General features: G+C 38.0%; 1 protein-coding gene across 1 annotated transcript in view; it reads left to right on the top strand.

Moving 5' to 3' along the window:
* LOC125242620 (alkylglycerol monooxygenase-like) overlaps window positions 1–24,177 on the top strand; it is an 83,319-nt gene that overhangs the window by 26,168 nt on the left and 32,974 nt on the right. The window contains exons 2-3 of the mRNA XM_048151427.1: window positions 8,845–8,995; window positions 18,606–18,733. Of these exons, the coding sequence (XP_048007384.1) occupies window positions 8,852–8,995; window positions 18,606–18,733 (272 nt within the window). The 5' untranslated portion in view covers window positions 8,845–8,851. The remainder of the gene's footprint in view (window positions 1–8,844; window positions 8,996–18,605; window positions 18,734–24,177) is intronic.

Genomic DNA, 24,177 nt, shown 5'->3' with positions numbered 1-24,177 from the left:
GGAATCCCTGCCATTGTGCTAAAAACTTGTGCTCCTGAGTTGGCTCCGATCTTAACGCGTCTCTTTCGGCTCTCTTACTCTTCCGGCGTAGTCCCGGCTTCTTGGAAGTCAGCTTTGGTGCACCCGATCCCTAAAAAAGGCGACCGCTCAAATCCGTCCAACTATAGGCCAATAGCTATAACTTCCCTCTTCTCGAAGATAATGGAATCCATCATCAACTGCCAGCTCTTACGGTACCTAGAGGATCACCAGCTGTTTAGTGACCAACAATATGGTTTCCGTAGAGGCCGCTCGGCTGGTGATCTTCTAGTTAACCTGACACATCGTTGGGCACAGGAAATCGAGATGAAGGGTGAGGCATTGGCCGTTAGTTTGGACATCGCGAAAGCGTTTGATCGCGTTTGGCATAAAGCACTTCTTTCGAAGTTACCATCCTACGGGCTTCCCGAGAGATTATGTGTTTGGGTGGGTAGCTTCCTGGCAGACAGAAGCATAAAGGTCTTAGTTGACGGTAAATGCTCTGACTCCATGCCTGTGAATGCTGGTGTTCCCCAAGGCTGTGTGCTATCACCTACGCTATTCCTCTTGCATATCAATGACATGCTGCAAACCAGCGGCATTCATTGTTATGCGGATGATAGTACGGTTGATGCTACTTACACCGGCCGCACCAATATCTCTCGGGAAAACGTCATCGAGAGCCGGAACAAACTTGTGTCTGAAATTGAGACTTCCTTGAAAGAAGTCTCTGAATGGGGTCGACTTAACTTAGTCCGATTTAACCCTACCAAGACACAGGTTTGCGCGTTTACCGCAAAAAAGTTAGAGTTTGTCGCATCACCCTTTTTTGAGAGCACTCCCCTCACTGCCACAGCCAGTATAGGAATTCTAGGCGTTGACATTTCGAGTGCAGTCCAGTTTCGCGGTCATTTAGAAGGTAAGGCCAAACTGGCCTCAAAAAAGCTGGGTGTGCTCAATAGATCGAGACAGTATTTCACTCCAGCCCACCGCCTTCAGCTCTATAAGGCGCAGGTTCGCCCACACATGGAGTACTGTTCTCATCTATGGGCAGGGGCACCTCAGTACCAGCTTCTCCCTCTGGACCGCATCCAACGACGAGCGACTCGAATTGTCAACTGCCAGCATATCTCCGATCGGCTTGACCCCTTGGCGCTGCGTAGAGATGTGGCCTCGCTCTGCATTTTCTATCGCATGTATAACGGGGAGTGCTCCGAGGAATTGTTTGGATTAATCCCTACCGCTTCTTTCCGCCATCGCCCTACGCGACAACATTTCCATCGTCATCATCTAGATGGCTGGCAGTCCTCAACTGTGCGTTTCTCCAGAAACTTCCTGCCCCGCACAGCTAAACTGTGGAATGAATTGTCGCCTGCGGTATTTCCGGACCGATACGACCTTCAAATCTTCAAGAAAAGAGCGTACACCCATCTTAAAGGCCGGCAACGCACCTCCAACACCTCTGGTGTTTCGGGTGTCCATGGGCGGCGGTGATCGCTTACCATCAGGCGACCTGTCTGCTCGTTTGCCTCCTATCCCATAAAAAAAAAAAAAAAAAGTTTTGTGTTACACTCGGGTGCAAATGTATTTTACTTCTCGTGTGTTAAAAAACTCGCAAGTTCAGGATTCTATTCTCGAACCACTCGCTTCGCTCGTGGTTCAACTGTAGATTCCTTTCACTAGCTCGTTTTTCAATTCCACACTCGGCGTTAAAATACAACTTTGCCCCCTTGTATTACAAATAACTATTTAACCCCCGACGCAAAAACGACAGGGTGTTATAACTCTAAGAACAAATTAAATTACTTTCATAGAAAATAAAATAATGGCAGCGCCATCTCTCTTCGCTAGCTTGTAATCACCTGAGTTGATTCGGCTAGGAGGTCGAACCATACTTTTCTACCTCAGGGATGGCCAGAGGGCGCCACGAGCCTTCGGAAATGTCATATACTTAGAAATTTCGACCCTTGCTTTCGTGGACCGATAGCCGAGTGGTTCTGGCATTCGCCCGGTAAGCGGAGTACGCTGGTTCGATTCCAGCTCGGAGCACTGGAGGCTTTGGTCACTTTTTCTTTGTATATGACATTTATTTTTTTTTTTTTTTTTTTTTTTTTATTTATTTAACAAATAAGTACATTATATTTTTCACATTTATGTTTCTCGCCAAACTGTCTTGCAGTTTGTTGGCGAGATAGCGCTCATTTTTAACATTTATATATATATATATAGTATACTTAGGTACTTACATATTTATTAGGCACTAATTAACTTAAAACTATTTACATGCAATGCGCAAGCTTATGTTATCATTATTACATGCTAATGCTTCCTGGACTACTCAATTACACTTATACTGTGTAAGAATGTCCTATAATATCTATTTATTTATTTATTTATTTATTTATACTTTAGGTAGGTAGATAAATATCTTAGGGCAATTTCTCCAATAGCGTTTCTTTTAACTTTTTCTTTAATTCTGCTATAGTACATCTATTTTCTTCCCTTAGCAAGCTAATTTCATTATATAACTTTGGTACCAAAAACATATTAGTCCTTTTGCCATAGTAGTTTTTAGCATTCCTTTGAACAACTTTTTTAGCCTTATACTCTTTGTTGTATATTTACTCTGTTTTTTTATTATATATTTATTATTATCATAATAGTTTTCTACTGCTAGTATATATTGCACTTTTTGATGTATAGGCAGTATTTTACATATCTTGTACAATTTGTCATATTCCCCTTTAAGTTTATTCTTAAATTTTTTACTTACCAAATATTTCATAGATCTTAACTGTATTTTTTAATTTCTTCTAAATAAGTATGAAAAGTTCTACCATAAACACTAAGACCATAACTAATAATTGAGTCAACTAACGCGTAATACACAACTAGCATTGTTCTTTTACTAACTAAACTATTTAAATGATATAACTTACTTAGGACTGAACGGAGTTTGGAACAAACTGCAGTAACATGGTTTTTCCAGTTGAAATTGTTATCTACATGCATACCTAGATATTTATAAGTACTAACATATTCTAAAGGTTCACAACTACAACTATGGATATTACCTATTCCATTGTGCAGACATTCGTAACTATGACCTACTATAGCATACTCATTATAATTAACAGTTTTTGCCTTTCGATTGTATGGGGAATATATGTGCATACATTTTGTTTTTGACAAATTTATGATTATGCCGTTATCGTGAGCCCATTTCACTACTCTGTCAAAGTCTCCTTGAATGTTATTATGGGCTACCGAAATATCGATGTCTGAGGCAAGTATGCACATATCGTCCGCATACATAAACACTTTACAGTCGGTCAGGACATTTACCACACTGTTGACAAGCATTACAAAGCCGACAGGGCCGTACACCGAGCCGGTGGGCACCCCGAGCGTGACGTCACACTCCGCGCCCGTGGCGCCGGCGACGCTCGTGCGTATGGTCCTGCCCGCCAGGTAGCTGCGGAACCAGTCGTGGACGGGGCCGGCGATGCCACACTCACTCATGGCTTGAAGTAGCACCTCGTGGTCTAAAGTATCGAATGCCTTTTTATAATCTATAAAAAGTGCCAGAACTTGCTTACCTTCATTCAAACAGCTGTTTATTTCATCTGAGAAGTGTGACAGCGCCGTCGCCGTACTCCGACCTCGCCGGAACCCGTGCTGTGCGTCCGTAAGTACATTGTGTTTCTCCAGAAAACCTGATATTTGTCCAACGATCACTTTTTCCATTATTTTGTTAATAACCGACAGTATTGCTATGGGTCTGTAATTCGTATATTCTAAATGACTTCCATTCTTATATATAGGTCTTATGTAGGATTTTTTCAGGTTTTCTGGATAAACACCTTTAGTCACACACATGTTAACAAATTTAGCCAAAATGGGGCATAATTGTTTTTTAATATATTTAATGTCCTTTATTCTAATTTGGTCTAATCCTGGCGCTTTATTTGCACTTAAATTATTTACAATTTTTTCAATGTCATTCGCGCACACTTTTTGAAACCTAAATGACAAGTCTATTTTATTAACATATGAATTACGATCTAAAAACTTTACATTACAATTGTGCTTTATATTTAATATCTCTTGGGTAAACGTTTCAGAGAATTTACTACATATGTTATAAATATTATCAACTTTTCCCAGATAACGCAAAACTACTTCGTCTACATTTAGTTTGAGACGCCCCAACCAACCGTTAATCGTATTCCAAATTTTTTTATAATCATTTTGACAATTTTTAATTTCCTGTCTTCGATACATATTCTTAGCATTATTTATTTGTTTATTTACAATATTTCTGTATTTGGTGTATTCTAGTCTTTTGCACATATTATTTGGGGACGCCTTCCACACTCTAAACAACTCGTCCCGTTTAGAAATCATAGCAAATAACCTTCTATTTATCCATGGTTGTGTAATCCTTCTTACCTGTCGTTTTTTTTCAATCTTACTCTCACTATAAATTGACTCAAAAACTGTACTTAGTTTATTATATAGCAGCAAGGGACAAGTTATCATAAGTAATTGTGACCATTCATAATTATCTAATTTGCTATTAACGAGCTTATCGTCTAAAACAAGTTGTGTATTTTTTTGCAATGCACTTTTATTAAAATGCTCACGTTCAAGGTCCAAACTTAAGCCGATCATATGGTGATCCGATATACCGCACTCTATCACACTCACGGCCGCAGGCGCTTGTTGCCGTCTCGCTCGCACCCACACATGGTCTATACACGACTCGTCCAGCCGCCCGTCCACGATACCGACCCGCGTTATCTCCGAACTAGGTATGCAGCACTGCAGGCCATATCCACACAAGGTGTTTTTGTAGTTACTAATCGACGAATTCATATTTTCTCTAGATAAGTCCATATTTATGTCTCCAATAATTATCAAATCCTCGCAGCTTGGTACGCGCTGAACACATAATTCCAGTTGTTGTATAAATACATTTTTGTTCGTTTGGGGAGGTCTGTAGATAGCCAGTAAGTTAATTTTTCTTTTATCTAGTTGCACAATTCCATATATTAATTCCATACTTAGGTAATTTACCTCTACTACCGAAAAATTAATTTTATTTTTAACATATATTAATATGCCCCCTCCGCGGCCCGTTTGTCTAGTTTTTGAATAGATGCAATATCCATTTATCCCATAACATGAAATTTCATCTTCCCTTATGTTGACTTCAGATAATATAATAATATCTGGTTGGTTTTGACACTGATCAATTAAAACTAATAATTCATTAAAGTGCTTACGCAGCGACCTTATGTTTAGATGTAATGTGATAATTTGTTTTTTCTTATTGTAAGCTGTACTCCATGTTTGGATGTTCTTGTGGCGTGAAAAGTCCACTTCACCTTCAATATCTAGAAGACTATCTATTTTGTCACGAATGGGAAATCATGTAGTGTGTACACACAGCTATTTGCTTAGTGACTAGGCTGTAATGTTTACGATGTCTTTTTCACACCTTATTTTATATATTTTTGCGTCGTTTTCTTTCCGAGCTAGTATGTTGGAATTCTGAATCCATATGAATCTGCAAATATCTCGAAGTTGCGTTTTTGCCGACCAGAACAACTGACGTTTAAATTTTGGGAGGTCTTCATTGATGTATATGGGTTTTTGACTTCCGTTTGCATAGATGTGGCTGTTAAAGAGTGGGGTCTTTCTAGCTTGTAGCCACTTCTCCCGTGTGGTTCTGCACTTCAGCTTGACGACAACGGGCTGCGGCTTGCCTTCGCCCGCCTTTTCTCGGCCGACCCTCGATGCATATTTTATGTCGTCAGGATTTAAATTAAGTTTTTTCGCTACTTCTTTCACTATTTCGGTTGTATTCTCCCCTGTGTTTTTTTCTAAGCCTATTATTTCCACGTTTTTCTCCTTTTTTTGCTGTTCCAGTTCCATAATCCGCTCTTCTAAAGCTTTATTGCATTTTTCAAGGTAGGTATTCTTTTGTTCGAGAGCTTTCATCTTTTTATCTGTTACTTCTTTATGTTCTATCAGCGTCTGGTATTTTTCAGAGTAAAAGTCCACTGTATCCTTTAGCTCGTCTAACTTTTTTTCGACGTTATAAATCGCATCCAACTTGCTATTTACTTCCTTAATCACCGCTTCCAGTGAGGTTTCTCCTGGTTTGTATTCAATTTTTTCCTTACTTCCGTCCTGCCTGGGTCCTGAAGGACTGCCAGACTCCTTCCGGAAACAATCCTCACATCTGTCCTTCCTCGCGCACCTTTTATGAAAGATACCATCACAAGATTTGCACTTCACTGTATCATCTTTTGTAGAAGACACGAATTGTTTGCACTTTTTGCACTGCACCATTGTTTTTATTCAATATTTCGTAAACGTAAACACACAAGCTACACACGTCCACTCGCTGAGCGCGCGCGCGGGGAATTTAATGTTTAGGGTGTTATAAGTTTGACGTGTCTGTCTGTGTGTGTGTCTGTCTATGGCATCGTAGCTCCCGAAACGATGAACCGATTTAGATTTAGTATTTAATTGTGTGAAAGCTGAGTTAGTCGGGAGTGTTCTTAGCCATGTTTCATGAAAATCGGTCCACTGTCATATGTCGGGGGTTTTTCCAAAATTTCAATTTTGTGGTTAGGTTATTTAAAAATATTTCTCAGTACAGATGGTGCTTTTTTACGAACTAGTGCGAGAAGTGGGTCATTTTTAGGGTTCCGTAGTCAACTAGGAACCCTTATAGTTTCGCCATGTCTGTCTGTCCGTCCGTCCGTCCGTCCGTCCGTCCGTCCGTCCGTCCGTCCGTCCGTCCGTCCGTCCGTCCGTCCGTCCGTCCGTCCGTCCGTCCGTCCGTCCGTCCGTCCGTCCGTCCGTCCGCGGATAATCTCAGTAACCGTAAGCACTAGAAAGCTGAAATTTGGTACCAATATGTATATCAATCACGCCAACAAAGTGAAAAACTAAAAAATGGAAAAAATGTTTTATTAGGGTACCCCCTACATGTAAAGTGGGGGCTGATATTTTTTTCATTCCAACCCCAACGTGTGATATATTGTTGGATAGGTATTTAAAAATTAATAAGGGTTTACTAAGATGGTTTTTTGATAATATTAATATTTTCGGAAATAATCGCTCCTAAAGGAAAAAAAAGTGCGTCCCCCCCCTCTAACTTTTGAACCATATGTTTAAAAAATATGAAAAAAATCACAAAAGTAGAACTTTATAAAGACTTTCTAGGAAAATTGTTTTGAACTTGATAGGTTCAGTAGTTTTTGATAAAAATACGAAAAACTACGGAACCCTACACTGAGCGTGGCCCGACACGCTCTTGGCCGGTTTTTATCAGGTCAAAACTTCGGAGGGCCATCTGTACTGAAACAACGTCGTACGATAGGTACACGTGCAAATAGGAAATTCGTAACTCGTGACGATTTAAAAAACTCCCTTCGGTCGTGTTTCAATTTATCGCCATCGCCACTCGTTTCGAACTGAGCGCCACTTGTATCGTAATGTACTATTTCAAAAATATTTTACGAACTTAAATTGTAGTACTTACCTATGCGTAATTGTAATACTTATGCCTGATTCGGAAATTTTCAAGTGTCACAGTCCTCATCCTAGTTGAAAAATACTACCTATAGCAATTTAATGTTTGAGATAAGTACCCATAACATTACGTATATTTGTGACCATCAGCGTTCCTCTTTCTTTCACGCGCGTTGCCAATACAGATTTTTACTCTTTAACTAAACTTGTTAAGTCACAAATAAATAGGTTACTAAAAAAATATTGCGCCTGTTTTGATAATAATCTTACGAATTTGTATTATAAAATAAACTAGGGTTATCGATTTAGATGAAGTGAGTTCAGTTTTTTTCCTCTGGCAAGTTTTACGCATAACCAGATAGGAAGTGTTTAAAGATAAAATCGCTTTACATTTAGGCAATTAGGTAGGTAACGCTCATGCACAGTCTCAATGCAGATAACTTTTAGTTGCCTGTGTTTATTACGTATTAAATATTTCGGTGTTTTTTTTTTATTGTGGTAAGCCTTTTTTTTCTACAATACTTTTCTAAGGCTATAAACAAATAAGCATGGTGTAGTCTACATTGCAGATGGCAAGAGCGCTTGGGTCGATTGTTTTATAATGACTATATCATCTATGAAATGCCATAATTTGCTTGTTCCCCTTGATCTGAAAAAATCTGAACGCTGATGCTGGGAGGCAAAAAATTTCCTCGGGGAGCTGGGGCATCCCCTGCAGGAGAGGTCTCAACCCCGCTCCGGGTCGTTCTTGGCGCAGAGGTTGTCCATCGCAGTTCAGTTCAGCCAGCTGATCCTATGACTATTTTAAAAAACTTTAATTTAATAATCATGTAGTTAGTGATTAAGATCTTCGACACTTGACTGTGATAATGTTTTAAATAACTAAGTGTTTTTCACGTACGCTAATCATATCGCGAAGGTTTACAGTTCACAGAACTGCTCATCAATTCATGATCGTCATATTGGCCTTAATTCCATTAATTTGGGGTCAGCCCTCGTCCTTTTCTTCCTTCCTGCACGATTTAGTGCAAGATCGGTGTCTGTATTGTAATCTTCCGGCGACTGATGCTTCCAATTTTATGTGGATAAAGCATCCGTCACGCTTCGGCAAGTATATGAGTGTGAGAGTGACAGATGTCTTATCCACGTGGATAAGAGATTACGCAGGGTATCGTTGAACAGTCGACAGCTAGGTGATAGGACATGCTCTTGTCCTGACTTCCTCGGTGTCATTCACAGAACTACAAGTAATAATATTGTTTTTTTTTTTTTCAGGTAAACCATGGAGTTCTCATTCGCCAACGAGACATTGGCGGAGTCGGCGATGGTGAGCCACCTCAAAGGGGTGGGGAGGATGTTCTACCTCATCACGCCACAGGAACACATGTTTGAGAGGAAGGAGGATGTGCCTAACTTCTTTAAACAGGTATGTTTTAGCCAAAGACATATATATGTAACTCCGTATAGACAGCTACAGTCTATGAATAAAACACCTCGTGAACCATAATTATTGGAAAAGGTACGGTGGCCTAGATGGCGTTACACCTTTGGGGGACGCCCGGCTAGATGGCGCTAATATTAATATTTGACATTTTAACACATATCCAGCTAAGAATACGGGCCAAATTGTCAAACCTGAGATTTAAAAGTTTTAAGCCTGTGTCGAGAGATGGCAGTCTATGCCCTGTGATTACATAATTATTTTACTTTGACAGTAACTCTTTATAATACTTGATACTCTTTGGTTTTAGCTAAAGGCATATTTACCTTTATAATACAAATATTATTTTCATCACTCACACTAAATGTGCACGCAGGCGGAGCGGCAGTTATAGAAAAATCGTTCTTCCAAAGAAGTTCAGAAATTTCTAGTTCCGTACTTTAACTTTTTTATACCTAATTATATAGTTTTTCATTGCAAATGTGATTAAAAATAAATGTAGCTTTTTATAGACTAAACACTATAAAATTAATATACCTACCGCATTTTAGCTTTCATGCACCAGCAATATCTTTTAATAATCCAGTGGGCAACATTCCCTAACCCCGAACTCGTGTTTATGAATTTGGCCGGCCAAAATGCCACATGAAACCTGTACCAACTACTTTTATTAAACCATTAGATTGTAAACCTTAGTTAATATTTGACAGGGTCCATTGTTGAACAAACATTTCGATGTAGTTATGGCTCTTTAGGGTTAATATGGGGGAATCTGCAGACCAATATCGTCCAGTAATATTGCATGCTTCATAAAAGTATGATGAGGAAAAGGCTTAGGCTTTTTAAGAGGAAAGAAGCTGAATTTTAAGTTAAAACTATCTAAGTTTGAATACTTATGCAAGACTTGTAAGGAATTTATAGTGTCTTACCCCGAGTAAAAGAGACTACAGATGTAGTAAAAGGGTTTCATTCGTATTTTTCCGGAAACGTTCGTATTTGTCATGCTAGTTCAGTCAATGTCAGTACATCTTGCACTGAGACTGACTGAAACAGCATGACACGTTCGTACGTTTCCGTAACAATACGAAGGCAAAACTTTTCGCAATACATCTGTATCAGGGTGGCTAGCCGAATGGCACAATCGCTCACGAAACGCTCACGAAACGAAGCGCTAGTAGATATCTATCTCTATCGCGCTTGCGTATTGGCGCGACAGAGCCAGCGGCGTATCGCTTTCGTTTGGCGTCGGAGAAATGCCATTCGGCTACGGGGCCAGCTAACTTAACCTTATGTATAATCGCAACCATGTTTAAACTTCATTGCTGCTGAAAAAAACTTACATTCCTACTTACATTAATTCCTGGGTTCGAACCCCGGCTCGTACCACTGAGTTTTTCGGAACTTATGTGCGAAATGTTATTTGATATTTGCCAGTCGCTTTTCGGTGAAGGAAAACATCGTGAGGAAATCGGAATAATATGAACGAAAGTAGCTATTAAATAGAATTTAATTTAATTTTATAGTAGCTATTTAGTAGAATAGGAGTTTAATTAAAATATTTATTACAAGTTGTTAAGTATGTTGCAATACGTCAGCGAACTAGGCTTATTTTGCACACAAGCGAATTTTCTATTTAGGTCACACCGCACTTTCAATGTTGCTCAACACGTCAGTTTCTTGATTGATCGCTCTGAGCCTTCAAAGTTTGAAAAAATAATTGGTTTAGATGGTTTACACTTTGCCATGCTGTTGAAATGCAGAATCCATACTTCATATTATAAATGGGAAAGTGTGTAGGTATGTCTGTTTGTTTGTCCGTCTTTCACGGTAAAACGGAATGACGTGATAGTTGAACGGATGGAAAGTGACATAGGCTACTTTTTGTCTCTTTCTAACGCGAGCGAAGCCGCGGGCAAAAGGTAGTAATATTATAAATGGGAGAGTGTCTAAACTCTAAGTATGTACCTATCTTTGTTTGTCTGTCTTTCACGCCAGAACGGAATGATAAATTGACGTGATTTTAGGTTACTTTTGTTCATTTGTAGCCCACCACTTCCCTAAAATGGGGGTCGGGAGTTTGAAGCATTACGCAATTTAACGCGAGCGAAGCCGAGGGTAAAAGCTAGTATATATATCTTATTTTTACAAATTCCGATCGGACGTAGTGTATGTAAACCGCTCTAACGTATCCAATACGTCAAAAACTCTTAACACTTTCGCTACCAAGAACCCGACTGTCGGGCACACCGCTCGTAGAAGCGTAGCCGATTACATGGGTTTCCCCGTATGTAGCGAAAATGTCGTAGCGCCGCGTAGAGCCCGGTTTCGAAAGTGTTAAGTAGTATGTACAGATGTTAGTGCGAAAAGATTTGCTTTCGTATTGTTACGGAAACGTACGAACGTGTCATGCTATTTCAGTCAGTCTCAGTACAAGATGTACTGACATTGACTAAACTAGCATGACAAGTACGAACGTTACCGAAAAAATACGAAGCACCCTTCTCGCACTACACCTGCAGGTAGATAAGAGACTCACGCGGTGTCTTACGTGGGCGACGGTCGCGCGACCGTCGCGCGACGCGGCTCATCGCATCGTCTACTTCCATATCGATAAGGTTTGATTTCGTACGCGTCACATCGCCGTCGCGCGAACATCGCTCGACCGTCGCCCACGCAAGCCACGGCGTCAGGATTAGAGCAATAATAATTCTGATTATGCTACGTTCTCCAGTAAACCTCATTTGTGAGACGTGTATGTCATACGGAGACTTTCGTGACCTTTTAAGTTCAAAGTTCAACGCCCTAAACTACTTGTTACATCTAACACGTCCCGTATAGATCTTCAACTATCACTAGATAGATAGTGTGTCTTTCGTTATTTTTTCCATTCCCGTAGTGTTATTCATCATTTACAGTGTCGTGCATAGATCTTTAAAACCCTACATAAAAGATGCCCGCCCCCGCCCGGCGCCCCGCGCACCCACGCATACGATATAGCTCTTAAAGCTAGGAACATACTACGCGGACGTCCGTCGTAAAACGACCGCGACCGCGACCTATCAGTGTGCACGGAAAAAACATCCAGAGAGCCAGATTTCGATCGGACGTCCGTGCGCTCAAGGCCACGTCCACGTCCGTCGACCGATAGTTTGCACGGTTATGTGTATTTCCATTATCCAGATTCCCGTCCGCGGTCGATTCACGACGGACGTCCGCGTAGTGTGTTCCTAGCTTTAAGCATTGTTAGGAAGCCTTTAAGGGATATAGCGTGGGTGCGCGGGGCGCCGGGGGCTGGAGGCGGCGCGGGGGAGCGCGGGCGGCAGGGTGAGTGCAGGAACAGAGGGGAGGCCGACAAGTCAAAATACAGGAACAGTGCGAATTTCACGAAAGTTATTTTAGAAAACTATGAAATACTAATTGAATGGTCGTAGAAAAAGTATTATATAAAAATACTCGTGGCGTTTTTGTTAACAATTTTCGGCTTCGCCTCAAATTGTTACTCGCGCCACTCGTCTTTTTAGACCTCACTTAAACGCCAGTTGCATAAAATACTATTCTGAACGCGCGATTTAAACTGCGGTTTATTTGCGTCCTTAAAACACTACTTACTATTTTTCGATAAAAAGGAGAATGGGCACTTTGTCCCATGGATGTACACTGATGAGATATGGCTCGTTTGAAAGGGTTAGCTTAGCTGGGTTATTTTATTTTATGACATGTTGCTATTTTATTTAAGTAGATATAAGTAGGTAATCTTAATTTCGTATGTTTCAACAATTAAGTATTAGGTTAAGTTGATACTAGGTGATTTCGTTATACACATTATAACATATTTTATAGATATTTAAAACTCAGAACTATTTTTTTTTAAGATAAACATAACAGTATAAAATAACTTACTGATTGATTAGTCAGTAATACTAAATATTTTTAAACAATAATTTATGCATTGTACGTATTCTCCCCTTTGCTTGCGAATGATATATAAAGTACCTATTTAATATCATTGTTTATAATATGCCGTGTCAGTATAAAATATTGCAAAGTGTTTATAAATTCGGCTTGCGTCATAGCGTATTATTTTAGAAGCAACAGTGACTTTGTGACTAAAGATGGCTTGATATAATTTACACTATCTAGCGATATGGAATGATCTTCAGTTAAATACATCTTTCATAATATTGTTACATATATGTATATGTTTCATCATCCTCCTTGAGTTATCCCGGCATTTGCCACTGCTCATGGGAGTCTGGGATCTGCTTTGAGAACTAATCCCAAGATTTAGCGTAGGCACTAGTTTTTACAAAAACGATTGTTACATATACTTATGTATATCGCTAGCGAATCTCAAGCCACGCGAAAATGTACTGTTTTAAATAGCCTAAGGAAATGAACGCAACGCTATAACTAGGTCATTTTTAAGAAGATTTGTTAGTGTAGATAGCTGTAATGTTCATACTTACTTACTTACTTACTTACTGCGATGGCTCAGCGACCCGAAGTGGATCTTGGCCTCCGACACTAGATTCCGCCATTCGCTCCTATCCTGTGCAATCTGATGCCACTCAGTCACTTGAAGGTCACGCAGGTCTTTCTGGACCTCGTCGATCCATCGGTACCTGGGCCTTCCGACCGGCCGTTTTTCAGTAGATCGCCACAAGTGAGCTCTTTTGGCCGCACGATCCTCTCCCATCCTCTCCACATGGCCGAGCCATCGCAGACGAGAAGCTTTACTCTCGCCGATGACGTTGGGCTCGCCCACTAGCTCTTCCACCTCCAAGTTCTTCCTGACTCTCCAAGAGCCATCCTCTCGTCTCGTAGGGCCTAAAATCTTTCTGAAGATCGTCGTATTATGAAAGATCGTCGTTTCGTAATAGGGGGAATGTACCTAATGTGTTTTATTTAAATTTAATTTAATATGTATTTCATTGATGAACTATTTCACGTCACTGTATTGTATATTGTATGTTAGATCCTAAGAAATACAAAACTAATTAGCACGTAGGTTTAACTGTAAGTGTTAATTTGATGCAATAAATTGAAATTGAAAAAAAAATCTGTGGATACAAAGTGTTTCGGCACTTTGTATTCACAGCTCTGTGTTGTTGACTGTGCGGTCAACCAATTTGTATCATAAGGCCACTCTAGAACCCTGTCTTATTGCCACCGTACATTATCGGCCATAGAAGTATCTTTTGACACAGTATAATAAAGAGTACTATCGTACAGTATGGCCACTCCCGCTCCCCGCTGAAAGTGCCGCCCACCCCCTCTCAGTTACCTGACAGTTACCGCCTGTCAAAAACGCGAACAATCGACCTGTCATATCTCACTCATACAAGCATGGTACGCGTTCACCTACACGAGCTTAGAATGTGTGCTAGGAACGCGCCTCTTTCATATATTTGATCGCCAGTGTCCGAGGTGTGCTTTTGACGTTGACTGTGAAAAGGTTCTACAGTGGCCTAGGATGGTTGACTGTACGTATTGGTATGTATTTAGATATAGAAGCACTTGTATGGTGATCGTGTTACCGCGGTTTCTCAATGCTGTCGCAATGTGTAATGCTATCCGTTGACACTTAGCACTATTATCAGGGTTGACACGGCAGGCGTGAAATAGAAGCTACATAACATAATATTGTCTAAGAATATACTTTGCAATGTGCTTCTTAGGGTGCTTTTCCACCAGAGATGCGCTAAGTGGATGTATTTAATATCCACCAAGGATTATTTATATAGGATTTACATACTTCATACTAAGTGTTTCGTTTCACATTATCCGATCCGATATCGGATATCGGACCGACATCCTACATCCGATAAACACTTCCGATAGTGTCGGACATAGGTCCGATAAAACGCATTGTTCCAAATCAATGAAGTACGATTTTGTACCAAAAATATTTAAAAAATGTTTTATATTTAATAATTATAAGCACTATATTCCAAATATTATATTTTAAAATTAAAATAACGAGCATAAAAAATACTCAGAGTATCAGGCAAAATAAATAATAATTTTTACATTTAACTATACTACTAAAATATGAAAAAAACTAGTATCCGCAATTCGGACCGATGCATTACAACCTTTTTTTTTTTTCAATGGAAATTGCTGTTTAATAGACGCCATTTTTGTCACGCACACTACTACAAACGTATACCTACATTAAGTATATACGCAGACAAACAAATATTATCGGCCGACAGCTGGGGTCCGGCACGGCATGCCAAAAATGGCCGGAAGCGTCCTGCCGATATCGACAGTTCGATGGTGCCTCGGACAAAAACTGTTGTAGGAGAGTGCTATCGGCATTAAATCCGCAATTTTTGCGTTTTATATCGTTTTTTAGTATTAATGATCTATTAAATACATAAATGAAGACCTGGAAGCGCATACAATTTTACATATTACATCCTTCCTACATCCGATATCGGATCGTATAATGTGAAAACGGCCGAAGAATCGTACCTCGATTTTTTAGCGCCACCTTTTTAAAAACTATCATAACTACACTGATGACGTGTTTAATTATTACTAATTACACTAAGTAATTTCGATAATACAATTCTATTATCCCAAATACCGCCCCAATTAGTGTAATGCCACAGTCATTTAATATTCATCGTTGTATACTAAAATTGTGTCCACCAAAAGAATTCACAAGTAATTTGGAATTATAAAAATGCTTAAGAGGACAGAAACGACCGATTCTGTCCTCTTAATTTTTTATGTTAAATTATTACGGACAAAAGATATTCTCAATTTTTCTCTTTAGATTTTAACAATATTTTTAGAAAAAATAGTTTAGACAATTCACACTGTATGATTCTTTTAAATATATTAGTTACTCTTTTAGTTTCAAGTAAGAACGATTTAAGGTCAGTGTGGGCAAGACCGTCTACCCAGAAAGACCGTCTACTGAATATAACTTTTGTATTTATATATCTATCACACCTCCGAAGGTATACCAGTTTTTCATCCTTAATGCATTGGTCTTCAATAGATATCCCTAGGATGAACACTAGTTAACAAAAAACTTGATTCTTGTTTGAACTCGACCATCGAGTTCAACAAGGTTACGCAAGAAATTAAAATAAAATAGAAGCAGTTGGAATATTTGTGCATTATGTATGTAACGTAGTAATTTAATAATCGTTCTTCCTGTCTAGTACAATTAATGCTCTTAAAACGCGTTCAATTTATTGTTTTATGTCCTGAAATATGTAACTTCGAAATTTTGCCTAGTCGGAAAGACCGACATATAAGAGTAAGGCACCTTTTTTAGGCTTTATGGGAAATAAGTCGAGTTAAGACGGGTGTTGTAGGTTAATTTTAATTATTAGTTTCAGCTTTGCTTTTGTCCGGACCTGAAAAAAGAAGGTTATCAACCTCATTTACGGGACATATGACGGTCTTGCCTTATAAATAGAAAAATGCTGATATGTTGAAAATATCAACGTTGTTTGTTTTAATATCCATCACATTACTCCTTGTTATTACAGAATATAACAATGAACATGATTTTAATAATTATTTCCATATGAAATTACGCGATAACGAGCACTAGACGGTCTTTTCGTACTCAGCGCGTGGGGACGGTCAACCATATATATTTACTTTAATTCACCAAGGTATATAAAACCTGTGTAGAATATAAAATTTGCTAGCCCATAGGACCATGCGGATCATGTCCACTCAAACTTTATTTCAAATAAAGTATGCCGGTCTTGCCCGCACTGACCTTAACACTTTCGAAACCGGGCTCTACGCGGCGCTACGACATTTTCGCTACATACGGGGAAACCCATGTAATCGGCTACGCTTCTACGAGCGGTGTACCCGACAGTCGGGTTCTTGGTAGCGAAAGTGTTAATACTGGACTGACAAAGTCCGTACAAAAAAGCGCCCTGAAATGTACCTTTGACCCTTTAGGCTTTAGGCCTTTCTGTGACCTTTTAGGCTTGAAACTAGATGGCGTTGTTCGCAGCCTGAAGTGGCCAAAATCATAATTTCCCCAAATATTTTTGCGTGTTTTTATTTTTTATAAGAACAATTGACATATTTTTTTATTTTAAAATCATGATATATTATCACGTCAACAGACATTTTGAAAAAAAAAAAAAATATAGGCAATCATCAAAATCATCGGCCAAAAAATCGAAGTACGATTCTTAGTAGGAACTATGTACATCCCATATAAATAATCCTTGGTTTCAATTATATAAAATGTGTGTAAAATGTGTAAATTTTAGTTTAAGTTTGTATTATGATGTAGGTAATTATATAAAAAAAAAAACTTGTACCTACTGATAGACTACTTAAATATGATTATTTATCTTTTATCAAACATAAATTCTGAGCACTATAAACGATGGCGAATGTTGTGGTTGCTATTTCGAGTATACATTAAGATTGTCGGACAATATGTTTCTGATTATACAGTCCCTTTTCGGTGAAGGAAAACATCGTGAGGAAACCGGACTAATTCCAATAAGGCCTAGTTAGTAGTTACCCTTCGGGTTGGAAGGTCGGATGGCAGTCGCTTTCGTAAAAACTAGTGCCTATGCCAAATCTTGGCATTAGTTGTCAAAGCGGACCCCAGGCTCCCGTGAGCCGTGGCAAATGCCGGGATAACGCAAGGAGGATGATGATGTTTCAGATTATACGATGATTCTATTTCAAAGGGGAAAATAGGTCCTACATGTGTACGGAATATCAGTTTTTAGGTCTACTTTTGTCTTAATATTCAGTACGCATTTACAAATTAATTAAAAAGTCTTAAACGTTGAGTTCAGACGGGGCGATGACCCTAATTTTAAAGTGTGTTCATTACTAAGGTTTCGTTCTATCGATTAGGAAAGAGCTGGTCAATAGACCTTGGCTTGTATTTTATATTAGACAATAGAAATGCTTACCGACGACCGGTCTGGCTCAGTCGGTATTGACCCTGCATGCTAAGCCGCGGTCCTGGGTGCGAATACCGGTAAGGGCATTTATTTGTGTGATGAGCACAGATATTTTGTTCCTGAGTCATGGATGTTTTCTATGTATATTAGTATGTATTTATCCATTTAAGTATTTATATCGTCGCTTAGCACCCATAATACAAGCTTTGCTTAGTTTGGGGCTAAGTTGATCTGTGTAAGGTGTCCCCAATATTTATTTATTTATGTATATTTTGTTGTGTCAGCAAACCTAAGAGGATATAATTATCATGCCGATAATGCGCCAAAAAGTATAGTATTTTTTTTGCTAACAGATTCTTATGAAAAGGTGTTTTTGTAATACCGCATTTCGATTACTTAACATAATTAAATATTATTAAAATGAATATGACATGTTTCGGAGTCACATTTTTCATGGGTGTTGTAGAAGTCGACTGTGGGAATTATGGTGTATAGCCGAGAGGCTGGCAACCTGTCACTGCAATAGCATAATTTCGTTTCTTTAAATACATTAATGCCAAGAGTGGCACTGAAACTTGAGTAGTTTCATGTGCTCTGCCTGCCCCTTTATGGGATACGGACGTGATTGTATGTATTTATGTATGTAACTCCTTAGTAAACCATTTTTCTTTTTTTTACAGTCATGGCCGTATTTTCTGATATTCATGGTGCTGGAGCACATAGTGTTAAGACTGGAAGGCAAGCCTGGGATCAGACTGAACGACGGGATCACCAGCATCTCGCACGGATTGCTGCAGGAATGTGGCAGGTATCTCCTCTATTAATTTCTAACCCTACCCCGTCGAACGGCTAGCCGTACCACGTGCGTACCTGTGCCGGATACGGGACTACCAGCTCTAGCTCTAGTAGTAGTTTTATTTCTAGGAAGTATCCGTTTTGTGGGCGCTGAATTTTTTCACATTTTTTCAATCAGTGAATCCAAAATGATTCGGCAGAAATTCGCCAGTCTATCGGTATTAAAGGTTGCACTTCGCAGAGTATGTTGAAGAGCTGCATGAGCTTATTCCACCGTCCCCATTCCACCATCAGACTTTTTGGGTCCATTTAGACGGTACGAGAACTCGCATACGAGTTTTATTACATTGCGGTACTTGATGGCTGTGCAAAATTGTCAAGAGCCCGCAATGTAACCGAGTTCGCACGCCGTCTAAATCGCCTTAGACGCACGGCCGGTTTCCAGCTCGCTCTTCACATCGGCTAGTCTGTGCCCACGACTGCCGTGTCATACCTATGTACTGTAACTTGAGTTACAGGATATACGCATAACAAGTTTAAGTCTTTACCTACCGAGTAAAAAAAAATCCTCGTACGAGCTTTTTGCTTTTTGCTTTAACTCAGTTTTTGCCATATGTAGCGAGTTGTGGCTATCTACCGTAACTACAGTTACAGTAGATAGCCACGACACGCCTTTTACGCATCGAGCTATTTCCGACGAGTAGGCCCATTTACAGTTAAAAAAAAATATTTTTTTGTGTCGAGTAATATAATTGTAAAACATCACAAGCTCATGATAGGGGTGCTGTTTAGTATTCAAGGTCAGGCATTTCGTTGTACACTTAAGTTCAGTGATTGATGCGATTCTTTCAGTTCATTGGTCTAGCGTTCTGCACTCAAGTGGTAATAAATCAGAATTAAAGAGAATTATCGCAGTGATAAATTTAAAATTTAGTATGAAAAGATTTTTTTAAGATTATTCATTTTCACCATTGATGAGGGGTTTACTAACGAATAATGACGGTCAAGTATTTACATAACGTATGTTCTATACATCTTCCTCTTTGCCGGTATGTAAAATTTTGCAAAATTAAGTATCTAATAGTTAACATAATAATAGTTAAAATAATCTACCTACTCTAAGTCATAGTCATAAGTCATAAGTCATTTATTTGCGAAAGATAGGGTATGCATAGGTGTTTGTTTACAATAAAGTGAGCCAATCTACCTTGTCACACAGTGACATGCAAATCTCAGATTGTACCTAGGTCTAGTACTATGCATGCACATAAATAATACCTATCTAAAGCTAGATTATATCTACATAGAAATATTAATATACAAAACAATACAAATTATCGAATATAAATAAATTAATTAATTGAGATGTCACAGATTTAGCGGTTTAGTAGTCTAAATATTCCTTTACAGAGTAGAAAGTCTGTTCATTTAGCCATTCAAATAATCTTCTTTTAAACAAATGTAAAGTAAGGCCTTTGATAGTGTCTGGGAGCTTATTATACAAAAGTATACTCATAGGATAGCAACTTTTCTTATATAAACTTGTGTGTGTTCTCGGACATATGAGTCTGTTAGGGTACCTCGTATTAAAGTTACAGAATTCATAATTTTTTGTATATAAAGTTTGGTTGCATTTTACAAATACACACATTTCAAATATATATAAACAAGGTACTGTAAGCAGATTTAGTTTTTTAAACAATGGTCTGCATGAAGTTAATACGGACACACCACAAATCGCACGTATACATTGTTTTTGAGCTATAAACAATCCAAGGATATTTGAGCCGTTCCCCCATACCGTTATACCATACCTCAGACTAGATGCCACGTAGCCATGATACGCTTGGACGGCTGTTTTTTGGCTTGAAATCTTAGTTAAGCGCCAAAGGGCATACGCAAAACTATTTAATTTCTTACACACACCTTCAATATGATGGTTCCAGTGACACATATCATCAACCACTATTCCAAGAAATTTGACATGATCTGACTCAGTAATTTGTTGATCATCATATGTAACAGTCATTGGTTGTTTTTCTCCATACCCATTCCAAAATTGAGTATATGTGGTTTTGCTAAAATTTACTTGCAAACTGTTTATATTTAGCCAGTCTATTATATTAGAAAGTGCTGTATTAACATCGTTTGTGTGATTGCTTTTGTGTTCACTGGATATGACAACAGACACATCATCAGCAAAAAGAATGCAATGATGATTCGTGCTTAATGGTAGGTCATTGATATATACCAGGAAGAGTAACGGCCCTAAAATACTCCCCTGAGGGACACCAACTGTATGAGTCTTGAAGTCAGATCTATGGCTTACATATTCATTATCTTCATTTATGTTCGAGATCTCCACATATTGTTGTCTGTTTGTGAGATAGCTTTGTAACCAATCCAGTACTTTACCACGTAATCCGTAGGTTTCACATTTGACCAAAAGCAGTTCATGTTGTACTAAATCGAACGCCTTGCTCATGTCGAAAAATATAGCAGTCGTTGAGGCTCGCTTATCTAAAGCCTTTGTAATTTCCATTACCATTTGAAAGGCAGCAAGGCTGGTAGATTTCCCTTTTTGGAACCCATTTTGCTGCTTGGAGAGCACTGTATATTTGCTAAAAAATTTAGATATTCTCTCATACATAGCTTTTTCAACAATCTTTGATAATATTGGTATGAGAGCTATCGGTCTGTAATTATCCAAAGTACCTCTATTGCCTTTCTTATAGATTGGTTTTATCAATGTTGTTTTTAGTTTTTGAGGAAACACTCCCTGAACAAATGACAAATTTATAAGATGGCTGAGAACTGGTGCAATAAAGCAAGAACAGTGTTTAAATATTTGTGTGGATAAATCATCATAACCTACGGAGGCAGTATTTCGAAGTTTATGAATTAATTTATAAACCTCTTGACTATCCGTGGGGAAAAGAAACATACTAGCATCAACACGAGTCATCTTAGCGGGATATCTAACATTTTTTTGCTTTTGGTGAGTTTTTGAGCCTATAAAGTGGTTAATAAATGCGTCTGCGATAAGTTTAGGATCATTGATCGACACATTATTACATGTTATTTTGTCAATGATTTTTCGACCAAGCGAATTATTTGATGTATTTTCTTTAATTACACTCCATGTTGCTTTACACACATTCCTTTCATTCATTATATATTTATTGTTACTTAATTTCTGCGCTGTTTTCAGACATTTTTTGAATGTTTTTTGATAATCGCAGTACTGTTTTTTATACAATTGATTTTTTGTGGTATAATATTTAAAACGAAGTTTACGTTTCGTTTTTGATGCTATTTTTATTCCCTTAGAGAGCCAGGTTATTTTAGAAGATTTCCTTTTTATTTTGATTTTTATTATAGGAAAACATAAATTGTAAAATAAAGTTAAATACTCATGGAATATGTCAAATGCTATGTCAATATCTGATTCATTGTATATTTCATTCCATGTCAATGAGTTCAAACAATTGCAAAATTTATCTATATTTCCATTGCTGAAATCTCGCTTTTTAATAAACCAAAATGAATTACGGTTGATCTCTGGGACATCTGGTATTATTAATAATTGACCAGTATTATGATCCGATATTTCTAGCGAATGAAGCTCACCAATAGCATTAAAATCATTACTTATTATGTGATCAAGACAAGCATTTAGTCTGGTAGGTTGATTAATATGTGACATGTAGTTATAGTTTTGAATTAGTCTATTATATTCTAAGGTTACCTTATTTTGCTTCATTATATCAATATTAAAATCACCTGTTATTATAATTCTTTTTTTTGTTTTACATCTCAATCTTTCCAGTAGTAATTCAAGTTTATTTAGAAATATGAAAGGTGTGGGATTTGGAGTTCTGTAGATGCAAATTATTATCGAGTTATACTTTGGAATTTCTATGCCACAACATTCAAAATGGAGTTCTGTTCGCATTTCTTTTAAGTAATTTATAGGTTGATAATCTAGGTAATCTTTACACATTATACAAACTCCTCCACGTTTTTGTTTTTGCCGCGAATAGAAATCTGCTAAATGATAACCTTTAAGATGTATGTTGGATTCTTCCCCGGATTTTATGAATGTTTCGCTCATACATATCACTTCCACTTCTCTATTTATCTCATATAGATCATATAGAGCTAATTCTAAAGTATCCTTTTTACTTAATAGCCCGGCAACATTTTGGTGCAGTATGATAAATTTACCCTTAATTGGTGATACGAAAAAACTTATTCGTTCCTGGTGCGTTGCTGTCAGCGTTGGATTTCGGCAATACGACGGAGAAGTAATCCAGTATGGTAGTTTTCTTTTTATCCATTGGTGCGCTCGGTGGTGAGTTCGGTGGTGTATTTAATGCGACTCTACCTTTCTTCATACGATGGAAAAAATAAGGTATAGTACCTTTTTTATATATATTTGTGTCAGATTCTATTATTTTAGTATGATTATGTTTAATACTAGCCTTAAATGTCAAAAACTTTTTATCATAATATTGTGAGTCAATTTCCATATTAATTTTACAGGATAAATTATAAAGGTAGTGCTTTGGTAACATATATGTCTGCGAGATATTAATAAACTTACAGTTCTTATGATTTTCACAAATCAGTTTTAGCATGTTATTAAGTGCTTTTTCATTTAAGTGGTCGTTTTGCATAACATTTATTATATAAATATCTAAATAACTGTAAGTTCTAACAAAACAACTTAAGTCCATTAAAAGCTTAGTAGGATTACAGTCTGTTTCCCCGACACAGAGAACTAATTTGTCATCGCACGTGATGTTATTCAGGACCGAAGGAGTGTTCAGTATTTCTTCACATGATGCGCCTGGTTTCAGGAAGGAGTACACCTCGTATTTTTCATATTGTGTATTCAATCTTGATTTTATTATTTCTGAAGATAGATTTTTACATTGATGTCCTCCCAAAATATAGATCCTTTTTGATTTTTTTTTCATTATACGAAGATCGAGATACTTGTATTTCATCCTGTACTGAAACTTGAGATGCTCTTGTTTTTAATATTTCAACCTCTGAGACTGAAGAAGTTTCGATAGAGTGATCAATTTCCGGCTCCATGTACTTGCTACGCAAGCTTGTTTGTGTCGATCGCTCTATTTTATTTTGAGTCTTTACAGGTTTAATGATTTTAGGCGTAGTTTTACATATATCCTTTAGTTGTTGTATTTGTCTTGTGGATTCCGATAGCTGTTTCTTAAGATTTTCATTTTCAATTAAAAGTTTAGTGCTATAATTGTCGGAGAGCTGAAGTCTCTCTTGTAACTGTTCTATTTTACTCTTCAATAACTCAACCTCATCTTTATAATTTACGCTCATATCTGGACAGCTCCTGTTTAAGGTATCATTACGAAGTATAGAGATATCGGTCCCTTCGTCAGATAAAGAGTCAAATGAATTTTGTATAGGAACGTT

The sequence above is a fragment of the Leguminivora glycinivorella genome, chromosome 3 (genome assembly GCF_023078275.1).
Source record: "Leguminivora glycinivorella isolate SPB_JAAS2020 chromosome 3, LegGlyc_1.1, whole genome shotgun sequence".
In the NCBI taxonomy this organism is placed as follows: Eukaryota; Metazoa; Arthropoda; class Insecta; order Lepidoptera; family Tortricidae; genus Leguminivora; species Leguminivora glycinivorella.
This window is presented reverse-complemented; position numbering and strand designations above follow the sequence as displayed.